The sequence below is a fragment of the Acipenser ruthenus genome, chromosome 8 (assembly GCF_902713425.1).
Source record: "Acipenser ruthenus chromosome 8, fAciRut3.2 maternal haplotype, whole genome shotgun sequence".
Lineage (NCBI taxonomy): Eukaryota > Metazoa > Chordata > Actinopteri > Acipenseriformes > Acipenseridae > Acipenser > Acipenser ruthenus.
Window position 1 is genome coordinate 13,295,213 of NC_081196.1, and position 24,639 is coordinate 13,319,851.

Below are 24,639 nucleotides of genomic sequence, written 5' to 3' on the forward strand. Positions count from 1 at the left end.
TGACTGGCCAGCAGCACAAGGTTGTACAAACAAGTCCTTTGACCTCCAGCCCCGACATGAAAGACGTTTGCCCTTCGGGGAGTCCGCTGTGGGGTATAAAACTAATTAAACAAGTTTTTGCTTCGAATATACAGCTGGTTTATGAGGGGTCATAAAGCTAGTCTTCAGGGGGATCTGGAAGGAGCCAGACACTTCAAAAGGGGCCGATAAGAGATTTGTATAAACTAATCAAGAGAAACTTGTTTTTTCGCCCCCGATTGGAGTGCACATGGTACATAGTGACCAGAATAATGCATTGTCCCTTTGCCATTGGTTGAGTGTTATAGGAAGAGGAGGAGAGAGACACCTATGCAGAAGGGTATTTAATGTCATGTAAAAGATGTAACAACTGGTAATCGGTTCTATACTTTGACTGGTTTCCCTGCGTGTATGAAATAAACTTAACACCGATTAAGAAATGGCATCTGTGCAGTTTAAGAAACACCGATACTCACGTTTTAAGTTACATCACAGCCAAAGACCGATGAAACACTAGTGCCACATGTATTCCAGCTGAATATGCCCACACAAGATCATATGTTCCAATTGTATAGATCAGCAAGTCAATGGTTCTGGGGGCAATGTACCAACTCCTTTACTAGCACCAGATGAAGCGCTCTAAAAATAATGCAGCAGTCATTTTTTAAAAAAGCCAGCAAATTTACTAACATACAAGTCAGTTTCTCTAATCCTTCTTGACAATAATAGTGCAGGATTTTAAAAGTTAGTTGGCAGGGGAAATAAACCCACAAGGAGGAGACAATGTCAACACAAGATAAAAGGTTTATTCAAGTTAGAGACTGCTTCTCTAGGACCTGGCCATTTGCAAGACAACCCATTTTTTGAGGAAGAGCATTACAACAGATACCGAGACCAGCAGAGCAAGCAGCCCCAGGAGACCATGGAAGTGTGTCCAGTGCTTCTCTGCAAGAGGAAGAAATAAAACGGTTACTGGCAAAGCATTCTGGTGTTCAAGTGAGGAATAAGCTTCAGGTCTGGCTTTGGCCCAAAGAGGGCAACCTCCATCTTCAAGGATGGAATACATGAAAAAGGGTAGTACTGCTTTAATCCACATGATCTCAAAATCACTTACCCATTTGTTCATGGGGCACAGGCTCATCCAAAAGGAAGGTTCCTTCACCGACAGCGATGAGGCCAGTATGACCATGAGCAGCTCGCTTGACTACATTGGATTTCCCAGGACAGGGCTTTCCTGCACAGCGCCCTCCCACACCAAGATCTACTGGAACAGGCATATCTGTGGAAGGGGAAAGTTATCTGGAACATTTTAAATCAAGTGGTATAACGATCGCCCAAATGTTAGTCAGGGGAGCAGAACGTAAATACTTCAGGGGAAGTCAAAAATTACATATATATATATAATGCAAGATGCAATAAAATTTAAGGCTAGACCTAAAAATAGCCAAACTTCAAAAAGGACTAACATCCTCAGAAACTGTGGGTCTAGAGTGCTTTTCAGCAACATACCTCTCCCATCAAAGCATCCTTCATTACAAACACGGTGTTCTGGGGAACACACTTCAGTTGAACACATAAAATAGATCTAAAAAGAAAGTAAATGGCATTAGAGCAGCTGTAGATCGGCATTTGTCTAAAATATACCATTTATGACTAGGCATTTGGAGACAAGCTTGGAGTACATGATTGGACCACTATTAAAACAAACAAAAAACTCACTTCCTCATCCAAATGCTGCTTGGTCTTGTAGTCCAGGAACTGGAAGCTTTGTATTTCAAAGCGTCGAGTGTGCTTGGATACAGGCATGTTATTGTATTTCACATGGAGGCCAGCAGCACTGCTGTAATCCAGGATGTTGGGACAACTGTGGGGTAGAAATTCAGAAGGGAGTCTGACAGCTGCCAACTAGGAGGCTTGAAGTGCATGGCAGCCATACTGCCACACTTCTAGCAGCTGCGACAGTCCAAATAGCGTGCAAAGATTTACTTCAGGCGTTTGCAGCCAATAGTATTGGATAATCTGAGCCACTCCCTTAACCTGTTGCCGAAATTACAAATCCTGTATAAAACAGCTCCAATACAAGTAGGTGCTGATGCAGCCGTTGAGTGGGTAAGAGTATGAAGGGTTGACTTCAGAAGGAGAGAATAAAGAGGTCAGCAATTTGGTCAGTAGTCATATCTGGCATGTTGCTTTGTCCAGACAAATGGAGACATCAGGATACTTGAACACCGTCGATGATTCAGGATACTCACCCTTCATAGAGGATCACCCAGGCAGCTTGAGAGGACTGGGGATAGGCGATGCAGTAGTGGACCAGCAGAACTACATTGGGGTTAGGAGGGTTTACAAGCTGCACTTCCAGATACACCTTGCTTCCAAGCAAGAAGCTCAGGGGCAGATGGGACCGAGGGTAGAAGCTAGTGTAGCTGGTGTCTGCAAGAGACAAGTGCTTTAGAATAACTGGACACCAGGTACTCCGTGTGCATCTCTTCATACACCAGCCATTGAAAGAGGGACTTCAGCCAGTCAAACCTAGCAGTCATTACGGGACATGATGCCCAACATAGGGCTACAGCACCACAAGACCAAGTGGGAGGAGAAGTTCTACTGACATCCACGACCCTCTCATCAAGAACTGTAGTGTACTTATTAATGGAATAAAAATAAAAAATAAAGGTTAGACATCATGCATGATGTTCAATTACCTGTGGCAATCCTTAACCTAACCCCAAGTGAGCCAAAAGCCAAGGCTGCTGATGGAGGCGGTGGGTTCACCACCAAGTAACCAGTGCTGGCCAAATGCCCTTTAGAATAGCGACATTCCACCTGGAAACTGCAGTGCAGAGAGGAGACAGTGAAGAGAAAGAATCAATGTAGATACCAGTTGGCAGAGATGGTCCATTCCTTGACAAAACCCATACTCCGATCATGGGGTCCCAACCCACCCATTACAACCAGCAACGTATGCTGGAAAACAGGCGTCTTTCAGCAAGTGGGTTAACCGACACTTCCCAGCTCGTAAAAGAAATTACCGATAAGGGCCATCTCTGGTAATTTGTCCATACATCTGCTGGTTCCCCCGAACCAAGCCATGAACTTCAGCAAGATAAATTGTAGTCTCCGCCACCGTCTACAGAAACAAAAAAAGCTTGTGGGTGAGAACTGAAGCAGATAGGAGGAGGACTGGAAAATCAACTGGGCCAGTGCAAAACCAGTGGTATTGCATTAGATTAGCACCCTACCACCATCCTTTAAAAAAAAAAACATATGTAGCCTAAAGTCCTAACCTTTGATGTAGTGACAAAACTAGCAAACCCCAGAGGAGGAGGGAACTTACAAAGACATGTGTCCCACAGCCAGTCACAGGAAATTTGAAGATGGCAAAGTCTGGAGTGCAGATTACTGGGGCACATGATCGGTTTCCTGCAATTACTAGACTGCCAGGATCGATTTCTGGCTTAGTTGAGGTGCGGTCTACGGAGAATACAAAATGGCCATCTGCAGTGCATGCTGAAAAAGTAGAAGCAAAGAATTCCATTAATGCAAATAGTGAAGCTTGTGAAAGTGTTTACCTGAAGGACCAGGTCTCCTGTACAGCAAGATTGCAATTGAAGTCAATTATCTCCCCGCCCTCTCCAAATTTTCCTATACAAGCTGTTCAGTTAATCTGGATTGCTCATTAGATGAGCAGTACTATATTAAAACCAAGCCATACCATTCAAAGGATAGTAACACTGGGAAGTTGTTGCATCCACACAACATCCATTGGCCACACACAGTTGTGGATCAGCATTAGGTGGACCACAAGCAACCTGCTGACTTCTTGGTATCTTGCACCCTGCAAAACAGTACACTTAAATGTTTCACATTGTATAGGGAAGACCCTGTAGTTTAGGTTAACATCTTGGGTAGGGAAATCCGAGAGACTTGGTCAAAAGGCACACGGCATTCAAGTAAAACAAACATGATGCAGCAACAGCAGATTTGGTAGACGAGCAGCACCAGACTTGAGCATTCCTGCATTATGAAGAAGTGTCCAGTGAATAAACACTTACCCTCACGTGGTACTAGACCAGGAACAGGACACTTGGCCTGTATATCTCCTCGCTCCCCAGTAAGAGTGGTGTAAATGACTCTCAGGATGTAGAAGTTGTTCTAGAAGTGGAAAGGGAGTTGCTCATTCCTGACAGTATTTTGATCACTCCCAATACAAATGGGGATTACAGCTGCAATTGCCCTCCGCTTACCAGTATCTTGACATTGCAGGCCTTGTAAGGAGCGGTCAAGATGTTCTTGCCGTTCCCCCTCACCAAACTGAGGCCACAAGTCTTGGGAGCACTGGTAACAGCTACCAAGTTGTTGGATTCATCTACAACAGATGCCACATTTAGAGCATGCTTTCTGTTTTACAGCACCCAAATTACTGTGTACCAAGCCAACTCACCCATTAACTGGATATCTTGTAGCAGTCCCCCAGGAAGTTCCACTGTCATGCAAGTATCACTGCAGAGGACAGAAACCCCAAAGGGAGGGAGCGGCAACCCTGTTGGTAAAGCTGCACTGACTGGACATTTCATCTGCACCAGTACCCTTTCCCCAGTAAGGGTTACATATGCTAGAGTCAGGACATAATTCCCATTCTGGAAGAGAATTAAGGGAGGGGAGAGCATATGTACATGCTTTTAAAATTCATATGCAACAATACAAAAAGCTAAATATTTACCAGCATCTTCACATCACAGGCTGTGTAAGGGGTTGTGAAGAGGTTCTTTCCTCTCCCATGCACCAAGCTGTAGCCACACTTTCTGGTATCATCTTTGACAGTTACCAGAGTGTTGGATTTATCTGCAAAAGGCAAGGATGCCACGAAATTGGGTTTCCAGGGTTATCCTCACTGCCAAGCAATTCGGGAGGAAAGTTACCTGGGCCAAGGCACAACTTACCTATCAGGGCTACTTGTTCAATTGGTCCTTCAGGCAGCTCTATTGTCATGACTGAGGCTTTGCAGACAGTGGGTATTGGTGGTTTTCCAGTAGTGGTTGTAGAGGAAGGTGTTTTTGTGGGTGCTGCAGCACTGGTGGGGCATTTCATGTGAACATAAACTTGTTGCCCAGAAGTTGTATAGCGGAGGGTCAAGATGTAGTTCTCATTCTAGAACAAGGAGGAAGTTGGCTTCAGAATGTAGAACAAGCAAATTGCAGGCTTCGGGTAGTAGTCCAGACATTTTGGTCATGTCAGCAGGTGTCAAATGGCTTGCTTTGAAGCAGACCAGAAGATCTACTAGGCACACTCTTGCAATAATGCCTTCAATTTGTTGTCCCACTTCAGTGGGATCACACTTACCTGGACTAGTTTCAAAACTAAATCTGTTTACATTTCAAGCCTGCAGTGTGTTGCTGAAGTTTCAGGATGGAGCTGCACTTTGGTAGTTGCAAACAATATTGCCAGCAAGATGCATTTATACTACTTCCAAATATCTGACATCACTTCAAAATGTCTATGATTTGATGCTCAGATTTCCTGGAGAATGAGTTTGAGCAAGAAATGGCAGGTTACCAATCTGTCTGATCTACTGCAACAATTTTTTTTTTTTTTTTTATATATATAGAACCTTGGGCTAAGCAGCCATAAAACAGGGTTCAAAATGTCATGTCAAAGCTTAGGGTGTACATGGATTGCATTACGCAATTACCCAAATTAAAATGCAACATACAAAATGGACCATGCAGCTTTATGCAATTAAAGCAGCTTATACATATAGCCGTGTGATGGAGAGAGAGGAAGGATCAATGCTGTAAAATCTCCCTCCCAACTAGAAAGGGCGCTGTGTAAGGGGGAAGGTATGCTGCCTCCTAGATCTGCCACCTCTGTGGTAGGTGGAAGCCGGGAGGTGACCATATTAGGAGGGGCGCATAGCTGCAAGTACTCGGGACGATTCCATTGCAGTCAGCTGCAGGGCCGCCCTCTATTGGAGAAACCATGGCGACGCATTAACCGCGGGCAGGAGTTTGCTGGGTACAAAGGGGCAGCAGCTACGTCCGTACCTCCCCTTGCGCTGAGAAAATAGAGCAACTGGCTGGAGCCGTTTATTTTCTGTGCGTTAAGGGTTTGTGTTTTCTAGAGGAGCAGGAGGACGGGAGGCTGTAGCCGGAGAGCCAACTTTTACCCCAGAGCACGCCCCTCACCACGATCCCCCTAAAGGAATAAAGCACTGTTTACGGGCACGGAGGATTGTGGCTATCGTAGTGTCTGGTTTATCTTTTTTGGACTCCAAACTGTTTTGCCCCAATACCATCGTTGGTAGCGGGGCTTATTTATTTGGAATTATTATTGATGGACTTTGATATTAAAAAAGGCTTTTTTGGGAAAACAGCAGTTTGGACATTACATTCTTTGCACTGCACCAGTCAGTCACAAGCTGATATGCATTTAACCATATCATACAATCATCCATCCATCTAATCACACACAAAAACACCCATGTACCATTGTTCAGGTGTTTTAAAATATCCCACACCTCCCTCCCCATGATTACCAGTATCCTGACATCACAGGCTTTGTAGGGGGTTATGAAAAGGGTCCTTCCACTTCCCTGCAGCAAGGTGTAGTTGCAGTACATGGGAGCCTTGTTGACAACTACCCATTTGTTGGCATAATCTACAACAAGAAAAAAGTTACCGTAAGATTCCACTACTGTCCCATGGACAAATTTGCAGGTGTCGGCCAAAAGTCCAACTCACCTAGAAGCTCCACTAGGTCTAAAGAGTCCTTGGGCAGCTCCACCATCATTCCGGATGAGTTGCACACCACATCTGGTGCTGGGGGGGTCCTTGTTGATTTCCTGGTCGTGTTTGTAGTTGCAGGATCTTTTGTTGGTTCTCCTGCACTGGTTGGACATTTCATCTGCACATACCCTACTTTACCATCAATTGTTGTATAGCGCAAGGCCAAGAAGTAGTTCTCATTCTAGAATTCAATTTGCATATAAAAAAAGGTTTAGGGTAAAAGGAAAGTAAACTCACAAGCAGAAACTGGAACCAGCTAATCCCCAATGAGGGTCTTTGGAGTACTTCATACAACATAAGGAAATCCAAGAGCAGTACAAGTCAGGGTATGTGAAACCAGCCCCATCTGTTTTGCAAGCACTACTTTGGGTTCATTCTCTACCCCCCTCCCCTTATGGCATTAGACCATCACCTTGCAGAAACCCCTTTACAGTTGTGTATTTACAGTCCAAGTTTGACTAGAAGTACAGGAGTAGCCTATTTTGCTAGAAATGGGATTACCAGAATCTTGACATCACACGCCATGTAGGGGGTTTTGAAGAAGTTCCTTTCTCGGCTCTGAACCAAGGTGTAGTTGCAATCCTCAGGAGCATCAATGACAGCTACCCACTTGCTGGATTCAGCTACAAGAGAAGAGTGCATAAAAATTCCCCTAGTGCCCTTGCCAAGTTCATCCACATGGGATCAAAAAACCCAACTCACCTAGAAGCTCTACTAGTACCAGAGGTTCCTTGGACAGCTCCACTACCATACTAGAGGCTGTGCAGACTACAGTTGGCTCCCCACCAGTGGTTGTCACAGTTGTCTTCGTAGCAATTCCAGTGGTCCTGGTCGGTTTGGTTCGCGCCCATGTAGTGGGAGTAGTTGTTGGGGCTTTTGTGGGTTCTCCAGCACTGGTTGGGCATTTCATCACCACATACCCTTTTATGCCACCAGTTGTCAGATACCATATCTTCAAAACATAGTTGTTATTCTAGAACAAATATATAATACCAACATTGATTCCATGGTTAATCACACAAGATGGAAATATGAACTTAATTTAACAGAAGGACAAGAGGAAAGCAGAGCAAGTTGGGCCAATCATACCATTGCCTAAAAATTTATATACTGAGCAACAAAAGAAACTGGACTATTACAACACATTTAAAAAAAATGCCCAAGATCAGATCATTTTGCAGCATCTTCGTGATGTCAATTGTTAAATCAGCACAATAAAAAGTCACTGCACCTGCTCTAAAACAGAAGTCATTTTTCAATCACATTTAGTGAATTTTATCCAAATACAAAGACACGTTTCTTTTGATGCTCAGTATATGAAGCTTTAATGAAAGCACAGAAGTTTGGTTGGAGGGGAGAGAAGGCACACAGTACAGTGTTGAGTAGCTAGGTGAGCTTGGACACAAGGATTACCAATATCCTGACATCACAGGCCGTGTAGGGGGTTATGAAGAAGTTCCCTCCCCTTCCCTGCAACAAGGTGTAGTTGCAGTACTTGGGAGCATCAATGACAGCTACCCACTGGTTGGATTTATCTACAAAGAGAGAGAAAGTTACCATAGCCTCCATTAGTGTCACACGATGCCCCTCAAATACCCAACTCACCTAGAACCTTGACCAGTCTTAGAGGTTCATTGGGCAGCTCCACCACCATACTGGAAGCTGTGCAGACCACAGTTGTAGGGGCCTTGGTTGTCTTCCCAATGGTGGTCCTGGTCGGCTCCCCAATGGTGGTTGTGGTGGTCTTCCTGCTGGTGGTCCTAGTTGGCTCCCCAATGGTTGTTGTAGTCCTCCCCGTGGTAGTCCTCCTGCTGGTGGTCCTGGTAGTCTCCCCAATGGTTGTCGTAGTCCTCTTGCTGGTGGTCTTGGTTGGCTCCCCAGTGGTTGTCCTCCTGCTGGTGGTCCTGGTAGGCTCCCCAATGGTTGTTGTAGTCCTCCTGCTGGTGGTCCTGGTAGGCCTCCTGCTGGTGGTCCTAGTTGGCTCCCCAATGGTTGTTGTGGTAGTCCTCCTGCTGGTGGTCCTGGTAGGCCTCCTGCTGGTGGTCCTAGTTGGCTCCCCAATGGTTGTTGTGGTAGTCCTCCTGCTGGTGGTCCTGGTAGGCCTCCTGCTGGTGGTCTTCCTGCTGGTGGTCCTGGTTGGCTCCCCAATGGTTGTTGTGGTAGTCCTCCTGCTGGTGGTCCTGGTAGGCTCCCCAATGGTTGTGGTAGTCCTCCTGCTGGTGGTCCTGGTAGGCCTCCTGCTGGTGGTCTTCCTGCTGGTGGTCCTGGTTGGCTCCCCAATGGTTGTTATGGTAGTCCTCCTGCTGGTGGTCCTGGTAGGCCTCCTGCTGGTGGTCTTCCTGCTGGTGGTCCTGGTTGGCTCCCCAATGGTTGTTGTGGTAGTCCTCCTGCTGGTGGTCCTGGTAGGCCTCCTGCTGGTGGTCTTCCTGCTGGTGGTCCTGGTTGGCTCCCCAATGGTTGTTATGGTAGTCCTCCTGCTGGTGGTCCTGGTAGGCCTCCTGCTGGTGGTCTTCCTGCTGGTGGTCCTGGTTGGCTCCCCAATGGTTGTTGTGGTAGTCCTCCTGCTGGTGGTCCTGGTAGGCCTCCTGCTGGTGGTCTTCCTGCTGGTGGTCCTGGTTGGCTCCCCAATGGTTGTTGTGGTAGTCCTCCTGCTGGTGGTCCTGGTAGGCCTCCTGCTGGTGGTCTTCCTGCTGGTGGTCCTGGTTGGCTCCCCAATGGTTGTTGTGGTAGTCCTCCTGCTGGTGGTCCTGGTAGGCCTCCTGCTGGTGGTCCTGGTTGGCTCCCCAATGGTTGTTATGGTAGTCCTCCTGCTGGTGGTCCTGGTAGGCCTCCTGCTGGTGGTCTTCCTGCTGGTGGTCCTGGTTGGCTCCCCAATGGTTGTTGTGGTAGTCCTCCTGCTGGTGGTCCTGGTAGGCCTCCTGCTGGTGGTCCTGGTTGGCTCCCCAATGGTTGTTGTGGTAGTCCTCCTGCTGGTGGTCCTGGTAGGCTCCCCAATGGTTGTGGTAGTCCTCCTGCTGGTGGTCCTGGTAGGCCTCCTGCTGGTGGTCTTCCTGCTGGTGGTCCTGGTTGGCTCCCCAATGGTTGTTGTGGTAGTCCTCCTGCTGGTGGTCCTGGTAGGCCTCCTGCTGGTGGTCTTCCTGCTGGTGGTCCTGGTTGGCTCCCCAATGGTTGTGGTGGTAGTCCTCCTGCTGGTGGTCCTGGTAGGCCTCCTGCTGGTGGTCTTCCTGCTGGTGGTCCTGGTTGGCTCCCCAATGGTTGTTATGGTAGTCCTCCTGCTGGTGGTCCTGGTAGGCCTCCTGCTGGTGGTCTTCCTGCTGGTGGTCCTGGTTGGCTCCCCAATGGTTGTTGTGGTAGTCCTCCTGCTGGTGGTCCTGGTAGGCCTCCTGCTGGTGGTCCTGGTTGGCTCCCCAATGGTTGTTGTGGTAGTCCTCCTGCTGGTGGTCCTGGTAGGCCTCCTGCTGGTGGTCCTGGTTGGCTCCCCAATGGTTGTTGTGGTAGTCCTCCTGCTGGTGGTCCTGGTAGGCCTCCTGCTGGTGGTCCTGGTCGGCTCCCCAATGGTTGTTGTGGTAGTCCTCCTGATGGTGGTCCTGGTACTCTTGGTTGGCTCCCAAGTAGTTGTTGGTGCTTTTGTGGGTTCTCCAGCATCGGTGGGGCATTTCATCACCATATACCCTTTTTTGCCACCAGTTGCCAAATACCAGATCTTCAAAACATAGTTGTTATTCTAGAATGAGAGGAAACATCTTTAATATACCCAACTGATCAACGCTTTTAAAATTGCACCACACAAGATGCAGATATCCAATCGGATATTAACACTAGAACCTCCACAGCAGCCATTTTGACAAGGCTTTCAAAAATTAAGTAACTCTGCATGGCTGAATGTTATGCGGTTGTCCGTTTAGGACTCACTACATGTATTAAATATCCCGACAGTATTGGAAAGGCAGGATCACAAAAGGGAAGATACAATCCCTCCCACATAGAACTGCCAGCAGTTATTTTGACTGCCTTTTACAATAGATGCTTTTTTTTTTGTTATTTAATACAAGCTGGTTATCTGTACGAGACCCGACAACCACCAATTCCTTCATTTTGTACAAGGAATGCACTGGGGAAAAATCTCTCTTGAAGCTAGCCACAGCGCTTCAGCAAAAACATTGATCAGAGAAATGTAAAAGCAGCAGGCTGCTGAAGTTCATCCTGGATTCAGTGCTACACAGAGGAAACGCATGTTACTTCTGTTTTAAAAGTAAACACATTTGTTTTTAGTATGTACATATACCCGTTTACACACTAGTTTCATTTAAAAGTAGTGCTTTGTGGCACGCTAGAAAGTAACCCCTTATGTTTAATTGTTCCTTTTAAATAGTGTTTGGTCATGCAGATGTTTGCTAGGACATGCTTGAATAAAAGTTGTTGCATCATAGTTGCCTTCCATTTTAATACGGATGTTTAAAATGAAAATCACAAATACTGCGTGCGGTGGTTTTAGGTACAAGTAACTGCAGCGGTTCTAGTGTGAAGTCACAAGTGTTGGAGAGTCACGATAAAAACTTGGACAAGAGGGAAGCAGAGAAAGTTGGGCCAATCACACCACCACTAAACACTTCAGGAAGCTTGATTTAAAAGAATGCTCGACACGGAGAGAGCAAGTGTCTTAATTACATTGCCTTTAGGCAAAGGCAGAAGCCATATGGACTTGATAATGTGAAAATTGGACAGGGTTCACCACCTCCAATTACACAAAAGGATTACCAATATCCTGACATCACAGGCCGTGTAGGGGGTTATGAAGAAGTTCCCTCCCCTTCCCTGCAACAAGGTGTAGTTGCAGTACTTGGGAGCATCAATGACAGCTACCCACCGGTTGGATTTATCTACAAAAGAAAAGAGAAATTTGCCATAAAGACTCCCCCTACAGTGTCAGACATGATGCCCCTCCAATATCCAAAGCCTAACTCACCTAGAACCTTCACAAGTCTTAGAGGTTCCTTGGGCAGCTCCACCACCATACTGGAGGCGGTGCAGACCACAGTTGCAGGGGCCTCGGTCACCCCTACAGTGGCGATACTGGTAGTCTTCCTAGTGGTGGTTCTAGAAGTCTTGGTTGGCTTAGTAGTGGTTTTTATTGGACATCTCATGTGCACGTAGCCTCCCTTCGCAATGGTTATGTAAAGTAAGGTTAAGATGTAGCTTCCATCCTGCAAGTGAAGGGACAGAACTAGTTGAATGCAGAAGGATGTTATGCCTTTGTTTTTCCACTGCAGAGCTACCGACGTCACACGCAGTGAAAGACAGTTACCGAGTTAGTCAAAAGCACAAACTGTTCAAAAAAAAAACCCAACAGTACAGCTGTATTGCTATAGTTTCCAAATATTTAGGAATGTCTAAAAATCCCTGAATTGATTTAGTTAAAATTAGTTTTGTTGAAGGGGGGGTTTAAATAGGATTTGACAATGATCTCATTTAAGGATAGTCATCTAGTTTGTTTGGGTGCTAAAAGAATTCTGTGCAGTTTGGTTCGGCTTGAGAAAGCCAGTTGAGAACTACCTGTACCCGTACCCTATCGAGCCCTCGCAGGTCGGATGTGCTAGTGGAGAAGGGGTATCAAGGTTGTAGTATTGGAGATTAATCTTCAGATTAGCATACAATGTACGATTCCTACCTGTATCCGGACATCACAAGCCCTGTAGGGGGTTGTAAAGAAGTTCCTGCCGCCTCCTCCCTGCACCAAACTGTAGTTGCAGTAACTGGGAGCATTACTGATATCTACCCATTCATTGGATGGACCTATACAAAAACAAAGTTACTTTACCTACCAAGATGGATCAGTTCCCTCCCAAAAGTGTTTGGGCCAAATTCAAACTCACTCAATAGTAGAACTTGAAGCAACTCAGAGGGCAATTCTACAGTCATGCTGGAGGCTCTGCAGAGAGCAGTGTCAGGGAGAGTAGGCATTGTAGGTTTCCAAGTAGTTGTCGTTTCTCCAGCAGTAGTTCCGGTCAGCTCCCCACCAGAGGGGCTAGTAGTCTCTGTTGGCTCCCCACCAGTGGTGGGACATCTAATGTCCAAGTACCCTCGTTTATCAGCAGCAGTTATGTAAAGCAAGGTCAACATGTAGTTTCCATTCTGAAAGTGAAGGGACACAACAAGTTGAAGACTGGAAGGACTATTCCACGACAGTGTACATCATCTCATCTGCTTCTCAACTCTGGGAGGCTTCCATAGCTGGCAACCATCTTGCCTCAAAAGTGGAGTTTAGTGTGTTACAGTAAAATTTAAAAATGTACTCCAGCTCTACATCCCACCCATATTCATGCTTAAAATGTGTCTAGCATCAGCAACATTAAATTGTGGTGCCAGATTAGATAGCAATGCACTACATTCTAGCGCCATCATGCCAAATTTGCACCACTGGGATAGCTTAGGCTTGAACACACCAATGCTTTCAAGTGTAGTCCTGCTGTGAAAAAGGTACCAGAGACATTGAACATATCAAAATGCATTGCGAGACTAGTTAAACCTAAACTGTCCCAGTGAACACATTGTCATACGAGGACCTGAATGCATGCCTGCCACAGGCATAACCTGGGTCCTAAAAAAGTGTGACAGGCAGCAATTGTGCTGCAGTAACAGAGATTTTTAGAACCCAAAACATTGGAGAGAAATTACTTTTGCAAAAATGCAAGTTTAAAATATGGGAGAAAAAAAAAAAAAATCAGCCAAGGAGAAGGGCCTAAAGTAAGGGAGACGCCCAGTAAAAAGGGGAGTCGACAGGTCCGAGTGCAGGTGAAATGTATTGCTTGGAGAGAAGGAGACAGGGGATAATACGGTTATGTTTGTGAAGATTTGCTTTACAATAGCCAGTTGTCCAAGCTAATTGGGACAAATACTAGTTTGCATAATCTATTCGTATGGATAATCAAACAGGTATTAATTACTGCAACTAATGTAAAGTTTACACAAGTACAGATGAACCCGTTTCATATCACCTCGCTTATCACGACTTAAATCCACCACTTGCCATACACCGTAGGTTCTTTGAGAACTTTGAATATCTTCACAAAGCTGCTTCGGTCACATTTTGTACAGCCGGTCAAATGCTTCATGGCTGGGCTTTACCAAGTAACCACAAGAGGATGTCAGTGCTTATACACCCTACAACAAATCATCTCGTTGCCAAAATCCATCAAGTTATACAAATGCACACACAAGAAAGCGCAACACCTAACTGATGGTGCAGTCGAATTCATGCCTTGTATAAACAGACTCATTCCAACCAATGACACAAATGTCCTGTAGTACACTATGCATTTGTTTAAATGAAAGAATGACAGGGTACAGTATTACACACCTAATTCTCCATCAAACTTTGAAAATCAAATACAAATTTCAGTACAACTGCCAAATTACACAACTTCAGCAATCATTAACTTCAAACATTTAGTAAAAGTGTTTCTATACTTGCTGTTAAGGCATTGGAAGAACATGCAATTAAACAAAAAGTTCTTAGCTGCTCAAATACAGGATCTCCAGCCCCTCCTGACACAAAACAATGACGGGACGGTTTAAGTTTGCTTAACTGCAACAGTTTAAAAACACACTAAAATCCATCCAAGGTTTTGGCGGTCAGAATTCCTTAACTGGCATTTGCCTCCGTCTGATGCTCCTTTTTGGTAGATAAATCTCAGCCATGTCTAGCAGTAGAAGCTGTGTGCACCACACACCTATACAATTCACCATGAGACTACTGTACAGAGGAACCGTTTTGAATTGCATATTTTGGACTGGGTTTACAATTTCAGATTGCAATTTACATAGTTTCAAAACGAGGGATAAAAGGCTCAGCCCTTCCCCAAGAGAGTTAGGACAAAGTTTAGTTAGGGCTCAGAGGGAACTAGGTTTTGTTTCCCCATTTGTTATAAAAGAAAAGAGTGTGCTGGAACACACTTCACTGTGTTGGTATCATTGAACAAGTCCTGGCAAGAGGCTAGCAATCCTGCGTTCCCAAATTACCTAAAATTTTAGGATTGAGAACACATAGTAGGCAGCAGTGTGGAGTAGTGGTGATGGCTCTGGACCACAGGGTCGGGAGTGCAGTCTCAGATGGGGGACACTGCTGCTGTACCCTTGAGCAAGGTACTTGACCTAGATTGCTCCAGTAAAAACCCAACTGTATAAAAGGGGTAATTGTATGTAAAAAAAAATAATGTGATATTGCAAGTCACCCTGGATAAGGGCCTCTGCAAAGAAAGAACTACATAGTAAAAACTTCACATAACCGCCGGTCTCCACCAAGCACCAGGGCTGCTGTGAAATAAGGTAGATAGACGCCGGGTGTCTAAAATGGCAAGTTATGAATACTGCAAGACAAGAATTTCGTGAGCAAGAAATGTTTGCTAATTTAGCGTTCGTTAAATCTGTAAAGTTAACGTGCCGGAAAATAAAAGCGCAAACATTTATTGCAGCAAAGATGGACCTTGAAGGCCATTAGCAAAGTGAAGCTGCCGCAAGAAAACAAACCTGTTCCAGTAATAGAATGCAAGCCATACATTATAACGTTATTCATTTTAAAACCAGTTGAAGCTTTGAGCGTGCTGAAAGTAATTCAGAACTTGTTTCCCGATATTTACACGGGTGCCGTGGTGTATTTGTACTATTTTGTGCATTTGAGTCTTGCAACATAGTATTACCCCTTTCAGCGGTTTATTAATGTACACGTTATAAAAACACAAATTAATCACTTTTGCTTGTGATGAAACTGGTACTTGAGTTTATTGTGAATCAACAGTTTGAAGCATAGGAGTGTTGAGCCAACAGTATGAACTTATTTCATATTAAACACAGTATTTCATGTGGTTGTTTTGCAATGAAGATTCTTTGCTGGTTAATTTCTCAGAGAGTCCATGCCTACCAATGTACACGTTTTGTGGGTTAAAAAAAAAAAAAAGATACCAATTAATTTTAGAACCATGTTTGTGCTGCAGGCCTACCTTAATACACAGTTGTGTTCCAATATTCACAGGGTTCTCTAGTGGATTTCTGTTTTTATTACTACTACACCACATTGTTATTACCCACTTACACGAATGCATCTGTGTCAGCATGAAAATCAAAGGACACAGAATTCTATTAGGTACAGAAATATACCACATTTGAAAACACCAGAATTCACTTTGATTGAACTTGCCTTTTTTTTTTTAATTCAGCAAATCAAGAGCATTCGTTGTTGAGCTGTGGTACAGAATTTAACGTAGGCTTCAGTTTTATTCCTGAAATGTGTTTAGCACATCCTCTACAGTTTGTCATTCATTGTCAGTCATAAATTTACTGAATCATCATTTTAAAAAATAAAATAAAAAGGTACAGGGCTAGTTTTAAAAGGCTACAATGTATAGAGGTGTGCATATATGTGGCCATTTGTTCAGGCGTATGGGCCCACAAGCGTATGTGTGCCTAGGGCCCAGCAATAGGTTAATCTGGCACTGCATGCAAATCAAAAGAAACTACAATGTATCAAAGTCCATCAGAAGCCATAATACAGTATTTCATGTTACAAATTGAAATGTCACATTTATGAAGTATATGGAAACACATATAGTGCCATGTAATTCCATAGCTTAAAAGTAACATTGAGCAGGTTTCATTCAACTTCATGAATGAACACTGGTTAATTCTATAGGGGGGGGATGGAGATCGGTCACAGCTGTAAATCTTGGGATTGGCACATCAAGATTATGTAGTTGGGTACAAAGCCACTTCCTCTGAATTGCAATTCCATTTTCTCCCTTCAAATTAGTGAAGATTAACAGCAGTCATGCCCCCCAACCCCACCACAGATCAAATGGAGGATTACCATACAATGTATTCCTACCTGTATCCGGACATCACAAGCCCTGTAAGGGGCTGTAAAGAAGTTCCTGCCGCCTCTTCCCTGCACCAAACTGTAGTTGCAGTAACTGGGAGCAGCATCGATATCTACCCATTCATTGGACAGATCTACAAAGAAACCAGATTGACATGAACTACCAAGGACTACTCAGTTCCCTCCAAAAATGCTGGAGCCAAATTCAAACTCACTCAATAACAAAACTTGTAGTGACCCAGAGGGCAGTGCTACAGTCATGCTGGAGGCTTTGCAGACAGGAGTGGGAGGGAGAGTTGGTTTTGTAGGTTTCCCAGTAGTCACTGGCTTCCCAATAGTTGTAGACCTAGTAGTAAGGGATGTTGTCTCTACAGCTGGACAAGTCATTTGCACCATCCCTCTTACCCCAGTTGCAGTTGTGTAGATTACAGTCAAGACATAGTTTTTATTCTGGAAAGAAAAGGGTAGACACAAGAACACCGGCACCAAGAGATTACAGTGGGGAACACTTCTCAACTTTCATTTAGTTGAAATCAAATTTTCTACGTGAAACATTCAAAGCCTAACTTACAGATACATGCAAGAAATTACTAGTAGACTTAAAGGCCAGCCATATGGCTCTGCGATTCTTCTAGTTAAGCCTTTAAAAAGGACCTGGATAGTGTGAACACGATCATAATGAAGTGGGCTTTTAGGACCACGATCATGTAAAACACAATAAAAATAAAGGTTTCTTGTGAATTTATAGGAAGAGCGTCAACTACAGCCAAAAAGCACCTGGTCCTGGGGAGTGTCTCGCGTCCAGACTACGGGGCGCATCCTGCACTCTACTCAAGTGCTTTTACTGGATGCGCCACTCAGGAGCCCCTGTACAAGGGTGCTTGAGGTACCTCAAAGCTGTCATGTTTGAAGGAGTAAATATTCCTTGTCCCTGTAGTTGTAGTTTTTTTTCTGGTTCACCAGCACCACTTGGGCATTCCATTTCCCAAACGCCCCAATATCCCAGTGGATGCAAGAATATTGTTAGGACAATTGTTCTGGCTATAGAAAAGTTGGGATTAGGGTCATTTCTATTTAGAACGTGCATCCGTTTCCACAAGTTATTCTTGGTCGCCATAGTCTATCCTCACAAGGTCCTGTAACCCCCCCCCCCCCCCCAAAAAAAAGGTGCTGGCCCAAAGTTGAAGCCATCAAAGTGGAGACCTAATCAATAATCCATTTTCTTACCACAATGCAATTCTATTTTGGTTCTTTGCTCTACATATTGCGTATTAATGATCAAATACAACCGGTCCAGAATGCAGGCGCTTACTCCTGAAGTATCATTACAGCACATGTATGCTTAAATAAAAGCCAGGAAAAAAAACCCCAGCAAGAAGCTGCCATAATCTTAATGCCTTTCTTCATTACATATGCATAGTGCATGGAACCCAATACCATGGGCCCTGCTCATTTATATCATGTTGCCCAGATCAGAGGGTTAGTCATTACCAGTATCCAGACATGACAGGCCTTGTAGGAGGTTATGAAGAGGTTTCTTCCTCTTTCCTTCATCAGTGTGTAGTTGCAGTTCTTTGGGACATCCTTTACAGCTACCCATAGCCCATTGGAGGCATCTACAAAAGTAAACCAGTTTCCATGAGGATCATCATAACCATTACATACACACAATGATCATATACAATATAAATAAAATATTCTTACTCATTATCTTGACTTGTTCCAGAGGCCCCTCAGGCAGCTCCACGATCATGCTGGAAGCGCCACAGACAGGAGTTGGAGGAATGGGTTTTGTAGAGGGAGGGGGTTTTGTTGGTTCTCCAGTGGTAGGGCATTCCATCTGCACCGACGCAAAGCCTCCAGAATAACTTGTATACATAATGGCCAGGACATAGTTTCCATTCTACATGTACAAGGGGAGAAGGAGGAGGACAGTGGCAAAGTATGAAAGCATTAATTGGACAAAATGCCACTCTATAAGCTAAAGTTGATTTGATGCCATTAATATAATTCATGGAGGGGAGGCCATTTGGCCCATCCAAGCCAATTCAGTAGTCAACCACCCAAAAACTCAGTTACCACTATAAAATTCAAAATAAAATGTTGTACCAATTTTGCTATGAAGTAGAAGTAAATTTAGGATTAAAAAAATATATATATTTATCAGTCTCATCACAAGTTGTGTAGGGGGATATAAACCTGCAACGTTAGCCATCAGTTATGGAAAAAGTTGATTACCAGAACAGTATGTACAGAACGGGGGGGGGGGGGGGGGGGACGACGACAGACCTCCAGAGTCAGATGCAAGGGACATGCAGATGAACAGACACATGGGTCCCCAGAAACTGATACTCAAGCTAAAATGTTAATACCACCTTCCATGACAATTAAAACAAGGGGTTCTCCAGACATGCAAAACAGTGATAGGTAGACAGCCACCACTATCCCCCCCAGTGTCTAGTCCCTGTCTGATGCTACTTCTGAAAAAACGAACAAAAGACTTCATCCAAGAATCAAATTGAGATGATCTTGTCAGGACAGTGTTCAAACTCTAAAAATGCAAGTGCTGACTGAAGGCAAACATGCTTTCAAAATTACATTAAGCCAGCCCCACTTTACCAAGACATTTCATAGCGTTACAGGGTTCCAATATACCCCAAAACATTGGTGCTTTCAAGTTATTTTCAGCAAATGCAGAGTATTTGCCTATATAGTGGAGAGTACACAAACACTGAAGACAATTACCAGGATCTTGACATCACAGGCACTGTAGGGAGCTGTGAAGAGGATCTGTCCTCTTCTCTCCACCATGCTGTAATTGCATGACTTGGGCGCATCAATGACTTTTACTGGCCTGTTGAGGTGATCTGCAACACAAATGTATCCATGAGTTCACATCCAGGATAGGACTAGTCCTTGATACTTGGTAGCGCAAGTACCCCACCACAAAAAAAAGTTCTAGTATCCAAATCTATCTTGTAAACACACCTAGAACCAAGACTTTTTCCAGAGATCCTGCAGGCAGCACCACAGTCATGTTAGAGGACCTGCAGACACTAATGGGTTTCCCCACAGTGGCTGAAAGAGGAGGCAATTCTGTAGGGCTTCCAGCACTGGTTGGGCATTCCATCCGCACAGACCCTCGATTCCAAGTAGCTGTTCTGTACAGGACAGTCAGGACATACCGATCTCCCTAGTAGGAACATAAATGACCAAGGCATGTAAAAGCATATACAATTTCGCACAAGTACCACTGCCATGCAAGGATGTACAAACAATGTCCAGTACAGTCCCATTCAACTTGATGGATGAAAATGTTAGCTCAAGGTCAAACCGAAATATTAAGAGATTACATATCAAGCTAGCCCCCAGGTAACCATGAAAACTGTTCTAGTGTCACGTGAAATGTACTTACCACTTGCTCAACAAAACAGCCAGTGTAGGTAGTTGTAAAGATTATTTTCTCCAGATTCAGAGAGAGATTGTAATGGCATCGTTCTGCAAAATCACTAGTCACAGTGATCTCTTTGCCAGAAAGATCTGCAATAAAGGAGACATTACAGCAAGTACAAGACTATGAAATGCCACTACAGCTTTAAGCCAAAAAAAAAAAAAAAAAAAAAGGGATCACAAGACACATTCACCATGCATTGGTTAATCAAATACACCAGCTAAAAAGCGGGCATCAGTACTCCGATAGTCACCAGTTGTTTAGATCGCTTTCCAAGAGCCAAGAATAGTGGACAACATTGTGATAATCAGTGCTGTGGAATGCCCACCCTAAGGCACCAAGGAGAGTGAATGAATAAATGTGAATCTGTATGTATAGGTGCCTCCATTAGTCAATTCACAGGAGGTTTTGCACTGGGGGGGGGGGGAGGAAAGAAGAAAATCGGTCACTCACCTTTCACTCTAATCCCCCACCAAGGACCATTGGGTAGAACTACTGTCATGCCATCCTTGTTGCAGATGGTAGCAGACACATCCGCAGGAATTACTGTAGACAGTATACTGGAAGTTACATCTCGAGTTGTAGGAGTATCAGGTTGGGAAGTTGGTTTTGGCCCCCCACCTGCATGGCAAAGCGCAGAGACCTCTCCCATTACACGATCAGCATGCTGGAACTTGATATTCAAGGCAAAGCAACCATCCTTAAAAACAAAGAAACTGCACACTCAGTATTGCTTGTACTAAAGCAGTTTACTGGAAGCATGCAGCAACATTTAATAATCATGGCCGCAATATTCTTACCACAAACGCAACTTGACAGCTTTGGAAGGAAGCAATCAAGATGATGTGTCCAGTCTTCATTTGAAAGAGTTGATAATTACATTTCTTGGCAATACTACCGACAGGTATTGCCTTGCCAAAACCATCTGCAGAAGACAAATTCCATGAGTTCCCTGTACAGCAAGTTTTTCTAAATGCTTATTATACAAGACAGACAAAGTGTTTGAGGCTTCAGTCGTACTACTCCAGTAGTAGCCAGCAAGCCAAGAACCATCTGCAATTAAACATGCGAAAGGTTCACAACTTCAATGTCTATGTCCATCAGAAAGGAGGGGGTGGGTTGACACGATCAGAATTCATAGGACCATAGATGCAGCTCACCTATCACTTTGACTGCATCAAGACGTCCCTTAGGCAATTTGATTATCATGCCAGACTTGGCACAAAATACAGACGGCAAAGACGCTTCAGGTGGGACTGTGACATTAATTCCGGTCCTACAAGACATGACTGCCTGTCCTAGCTTCCCTGGAGCCATTTGATAGTAGATGTTATAGAAGTAACGATCCATCTAGGAGGGTCAAAAAATAAAAAAAAATGGCATCACTGGAGTTTTAATCTTCACAGTACTCTGTTCCTCTGGGTAGGAAGGCTCTCCTAGTTTTAATTATAGAAGTGAACAGCCAAATTGAGTGCAACAATTCCAATATTTAAATAGGAAAATAAACCCATTGTATATATATATATATATATATATTATATATGTATGTCACACAATTTGTATGGGCACACAGGTGAAATACTGTATTGGTCCATTCTTCCTAGGTTACAATGCAGGCTGTATACAGAGCATAATGTTTCCGATACTGGTGGAAAGCAGGATACACGTACCGATCTCCTCACGTGACATCCATTGTAGGAAGTAGTGAAAGTGATCCTTCCCTCTGAATCACGCAACAGTTGATATTTGCATTTAACAGCAACTTGGTGAATGGATACCCATTTGTTTAATTTATCTACAATTGGAAGAAATTTAGAGATCTATTAATAGGCAGCATTTCTCAATTGGCTACACAGCAGCGAGAGAACTGGCTACAATATACAGCTTGTATTTAGTTACTCAGAACCACTACAAAAAAAAGAAACCCACCATCACCTCCTCACAGATCCCAGTATTATCCATCACTGAAGTGCACCCAAGACTGACCACCACCACACCAGTACTTTAAAACTGAAATCTAAAATGCTTTTGAAAAGGGTGCTATAGTCCTTTTGTTCAAGGACATTTACTACTTTAAACATGTACTGCAGCATATATGCAACAGTTTCAAATGCATGCAAGGAGTTGCAGCAAGGTATATGGTGAAGCAAATACACCCATACATTCCAAAGTAAGATGTCATTTAGTGACAGGCAGGAACAACTCACTTTTTACACGAAGTGCTTCTACTGGTCCTGCTGGGAGTGTGATGGTCATGCTACTCGTACCACAGATTGCAACAGGTTTATCAGATGTAGAAATTGGACAGGACATATGCACATAGTGGTTTCTCCACATCAGGGTCAGGACATATTGCCCACCCTGCAAGAAAAGGTAAGAAGTCAGGTTGAATGGGAATGTTATAGCCAACATCTGCGATTGTAAAGTCTCAAAGTTGAAAGCAGATACACTAGTTCACAAAAAAAAAGAAATTAAGTTAATTGTATACATGGAACAGCAGTCCCGTGGCATTTGCTTTGTCAGTTTAACATTTATACTGCACAAGGCCAGCAAGTGCGTATCTGATGCCATAGTAGCAGACTTTTGAAGTTATTAATCCAACTCTTACCTGGATCTTCACATTGCAACCTTTGAAGGCAGTTGTAAAGTGAACAACTCCATTTCTCTCAAACACTTTGTATCTGCACCTCTGCGTAATCTTGCTTACTTCAACAAATATGAAGGCAGCTGTGGGAGAAGTTAGTGAGATTTGATAATCGTACCTCTTCCAGAATTAAACAGATACCAAGTTAACAAGAACCCTTACCTCGCACTTTGAGGTCTGTTAGCCTTCCACCAAACAATTTGATGGCCATGTCTGCAACATTGCATGTAGTTGCTGAAGCCAGGGTGGTTGGCTCTCCTGTGCTATGGGGAGGAGGGTTTGGTGGGGTAATAGGTCGATTAAATGTACCATAGGGCCCTATAGAGGCATCATAGATGCTGCTTGGCACCCTGGGACCTCCGGAGAGATCAGGAGAGTTGAGTGCACTGGCAATCTTAAGAGCTGGAGAAAGAGCTTCATCCAACTCCAGATTTATATCAGTAAGTACAGAGCGGTCAAAAGAAGAAACATGCATTTCATTAAGGTCACCAGTAACTTGGTCCTTACGATGATAGGAATGCACACCAGGATGCAAAGTATCAGTGCCTTCCTTTTCAAGATCTGCAAAGGCAGCAGAATCATAGCCTAGGGTTTCAGAATAGGTAACAGACTTGTGGTCAGAAGAATCTAACTCTTTGCCAAGTTCACCTATACCCATTTCTGCTGCAAGATTAACCAAATCATTGAGATCAAGGGTAGCAGTATTAGACACATTTTCTTTATCTGAAGTAGCTAAATCAGCATATGCTGAGACTTCTGGGAAGTCATCAGGGTCATTACTCCGATCAGTAAAGAGTGCATGTTCCACATCGCCTTCAGAGTCTGAAGCCATAGGGTAGTTGTCAGCAGCAAAAGGGACAGAGTTCTTGGTCAAATCAGAATTGAAGTCATCACTATCTGGATTGGAAAAGCCAGGCTGTTCAAGAGCATCCTCATCATACCTATAATGCTGGCTGAAATCAAAAAGCCCATCGTTTGTAGCATCAGACTCAGAAAACACATGATCAAGAGACTGCCTCTGTTGATCTGCAGAATAACCAGCAATCTCAGAAAGTTCACCTTTTCCATTTGGTGAAAAGTAATCCTGTTTAGAAAAAAGGTCCTCAGCATAAGGAATGGCTAAATCAGTAGCTAAGCTCAAGTTCCCTCCACGATCCAAGTTTCCTGTCCCTGACATGGAATTTGCAGCTGCTTCATCCTGCAGGCGATCATGAGCTGAAGCAAGAGCTTGTGTGAGCCTCAAGACCCAGGCCAATAAGAAGAAAGGCAGCATCGCCTGCCCTCTCCGTAACATCGTTATTGTAAATAAAATGCAACCAAAAAACAACACAAAAAGCAGTCAATATGTCTGCGTTCTACGGGCGCGGGTATTTAAGTTGTGAGGCTTAAAGTGTTTTAATTGAATTTGCAATTGGCAAGCCAATTGCTGCCGTTGAATTATCAGCATTCTTAGATCATTATTAAATCACTGCTAGGCTATTTCTGCACGAGAGAAAATCACCTGATTTAATTTTCAAAAACCGTCAGTATGTGTATACTGAGAAACGTGTGTAAACGTGCCCTATACTTAAAAGATGAAAATAGCATTACATTAGATATAGGGATGAATGTAATGAAAGAAACAATAAAAATGAAGAAGCAATGGATCTTGTAAACGATAATCACCAGTGCTTAATGTGTAAACAAAGAGGTGCCGGGGCGCAAGCAATGACAATAATATCGATCGACCGCACATTCAAAATCATAACGAGTTTATTTGGAAGAGCATGTACAAGTATTAGATTTTATAATCGCATATTCTACATCACTATACAAAGTAGTAGTATGTGTAGAAAAATAAATTAAAGGGACGGGGGGGTTGGGGGGAGACTAT

The 24,639-nt window shown here is 43.9% G+C and overlaps 1 protein-coding gene across 1 annotated transcript; it reads right to left on the bottom strand.

Annotated features, from left to right (window-relative positions):
• Positions 1–802: 802 nt before the first annotated feature.
• LOC117972885 (uncharacterized) lies at positions 803–24,110 on the bottom strand. Its single transcript, XM_059028561.1, has 38 exons — positions 22,929–24,110; positions 22,731–22,849; positions 22,330–22,483; positions 21,793–21,917; positions 21,283–21,472; positions 20,923–21,047; positions 20,576–20,822; positions 20,087–20,211; positions 19,660–19,864; positions 19,417–19,538; positions 18,376–18,574; positions 18,163–18,287; positions 16,887–17,121; positions 16,681–16,805; positions 12,677–12,935; positions 12,472–12,596; positions 11,770–12,007; positions 11,562–11,683; positions 8,409–10,527; positions 8,217–8,338; positions 7,506–7,776; positions 7,305–7,426; positions 6,759–6,984; positions 6,554–6,675; positions 4,962–5,169; positions 4,742–4,863; positions 4,463–4,658; positions 4,266–4,387; positions 4,074–4,173; positions 3,734–3,856; positions 3,356–3,528; positions 3,051–3,148; positions 2,724–2,851; positions 2,271–2,451; positions 1,738–1,882; positions 1,528–1,603; positions 1,133–1,297; positions 803–963 (listed from the first exon to the last, which is right to left on the bottom strand). Exons 1-38 carry the CDS (start codon positions 24,058–24,060, stop codon positions 848–850), a joined length of 8,907 nt encoding a protein of 2,968 aa, XP_058884544.1. The 5' UTR covers positions 24,061–24,110; the 3' UTR covers positions 803–847.
• Between the last annotated feature and the right edge of the window lie 529 nt (positions 24,111–24,639).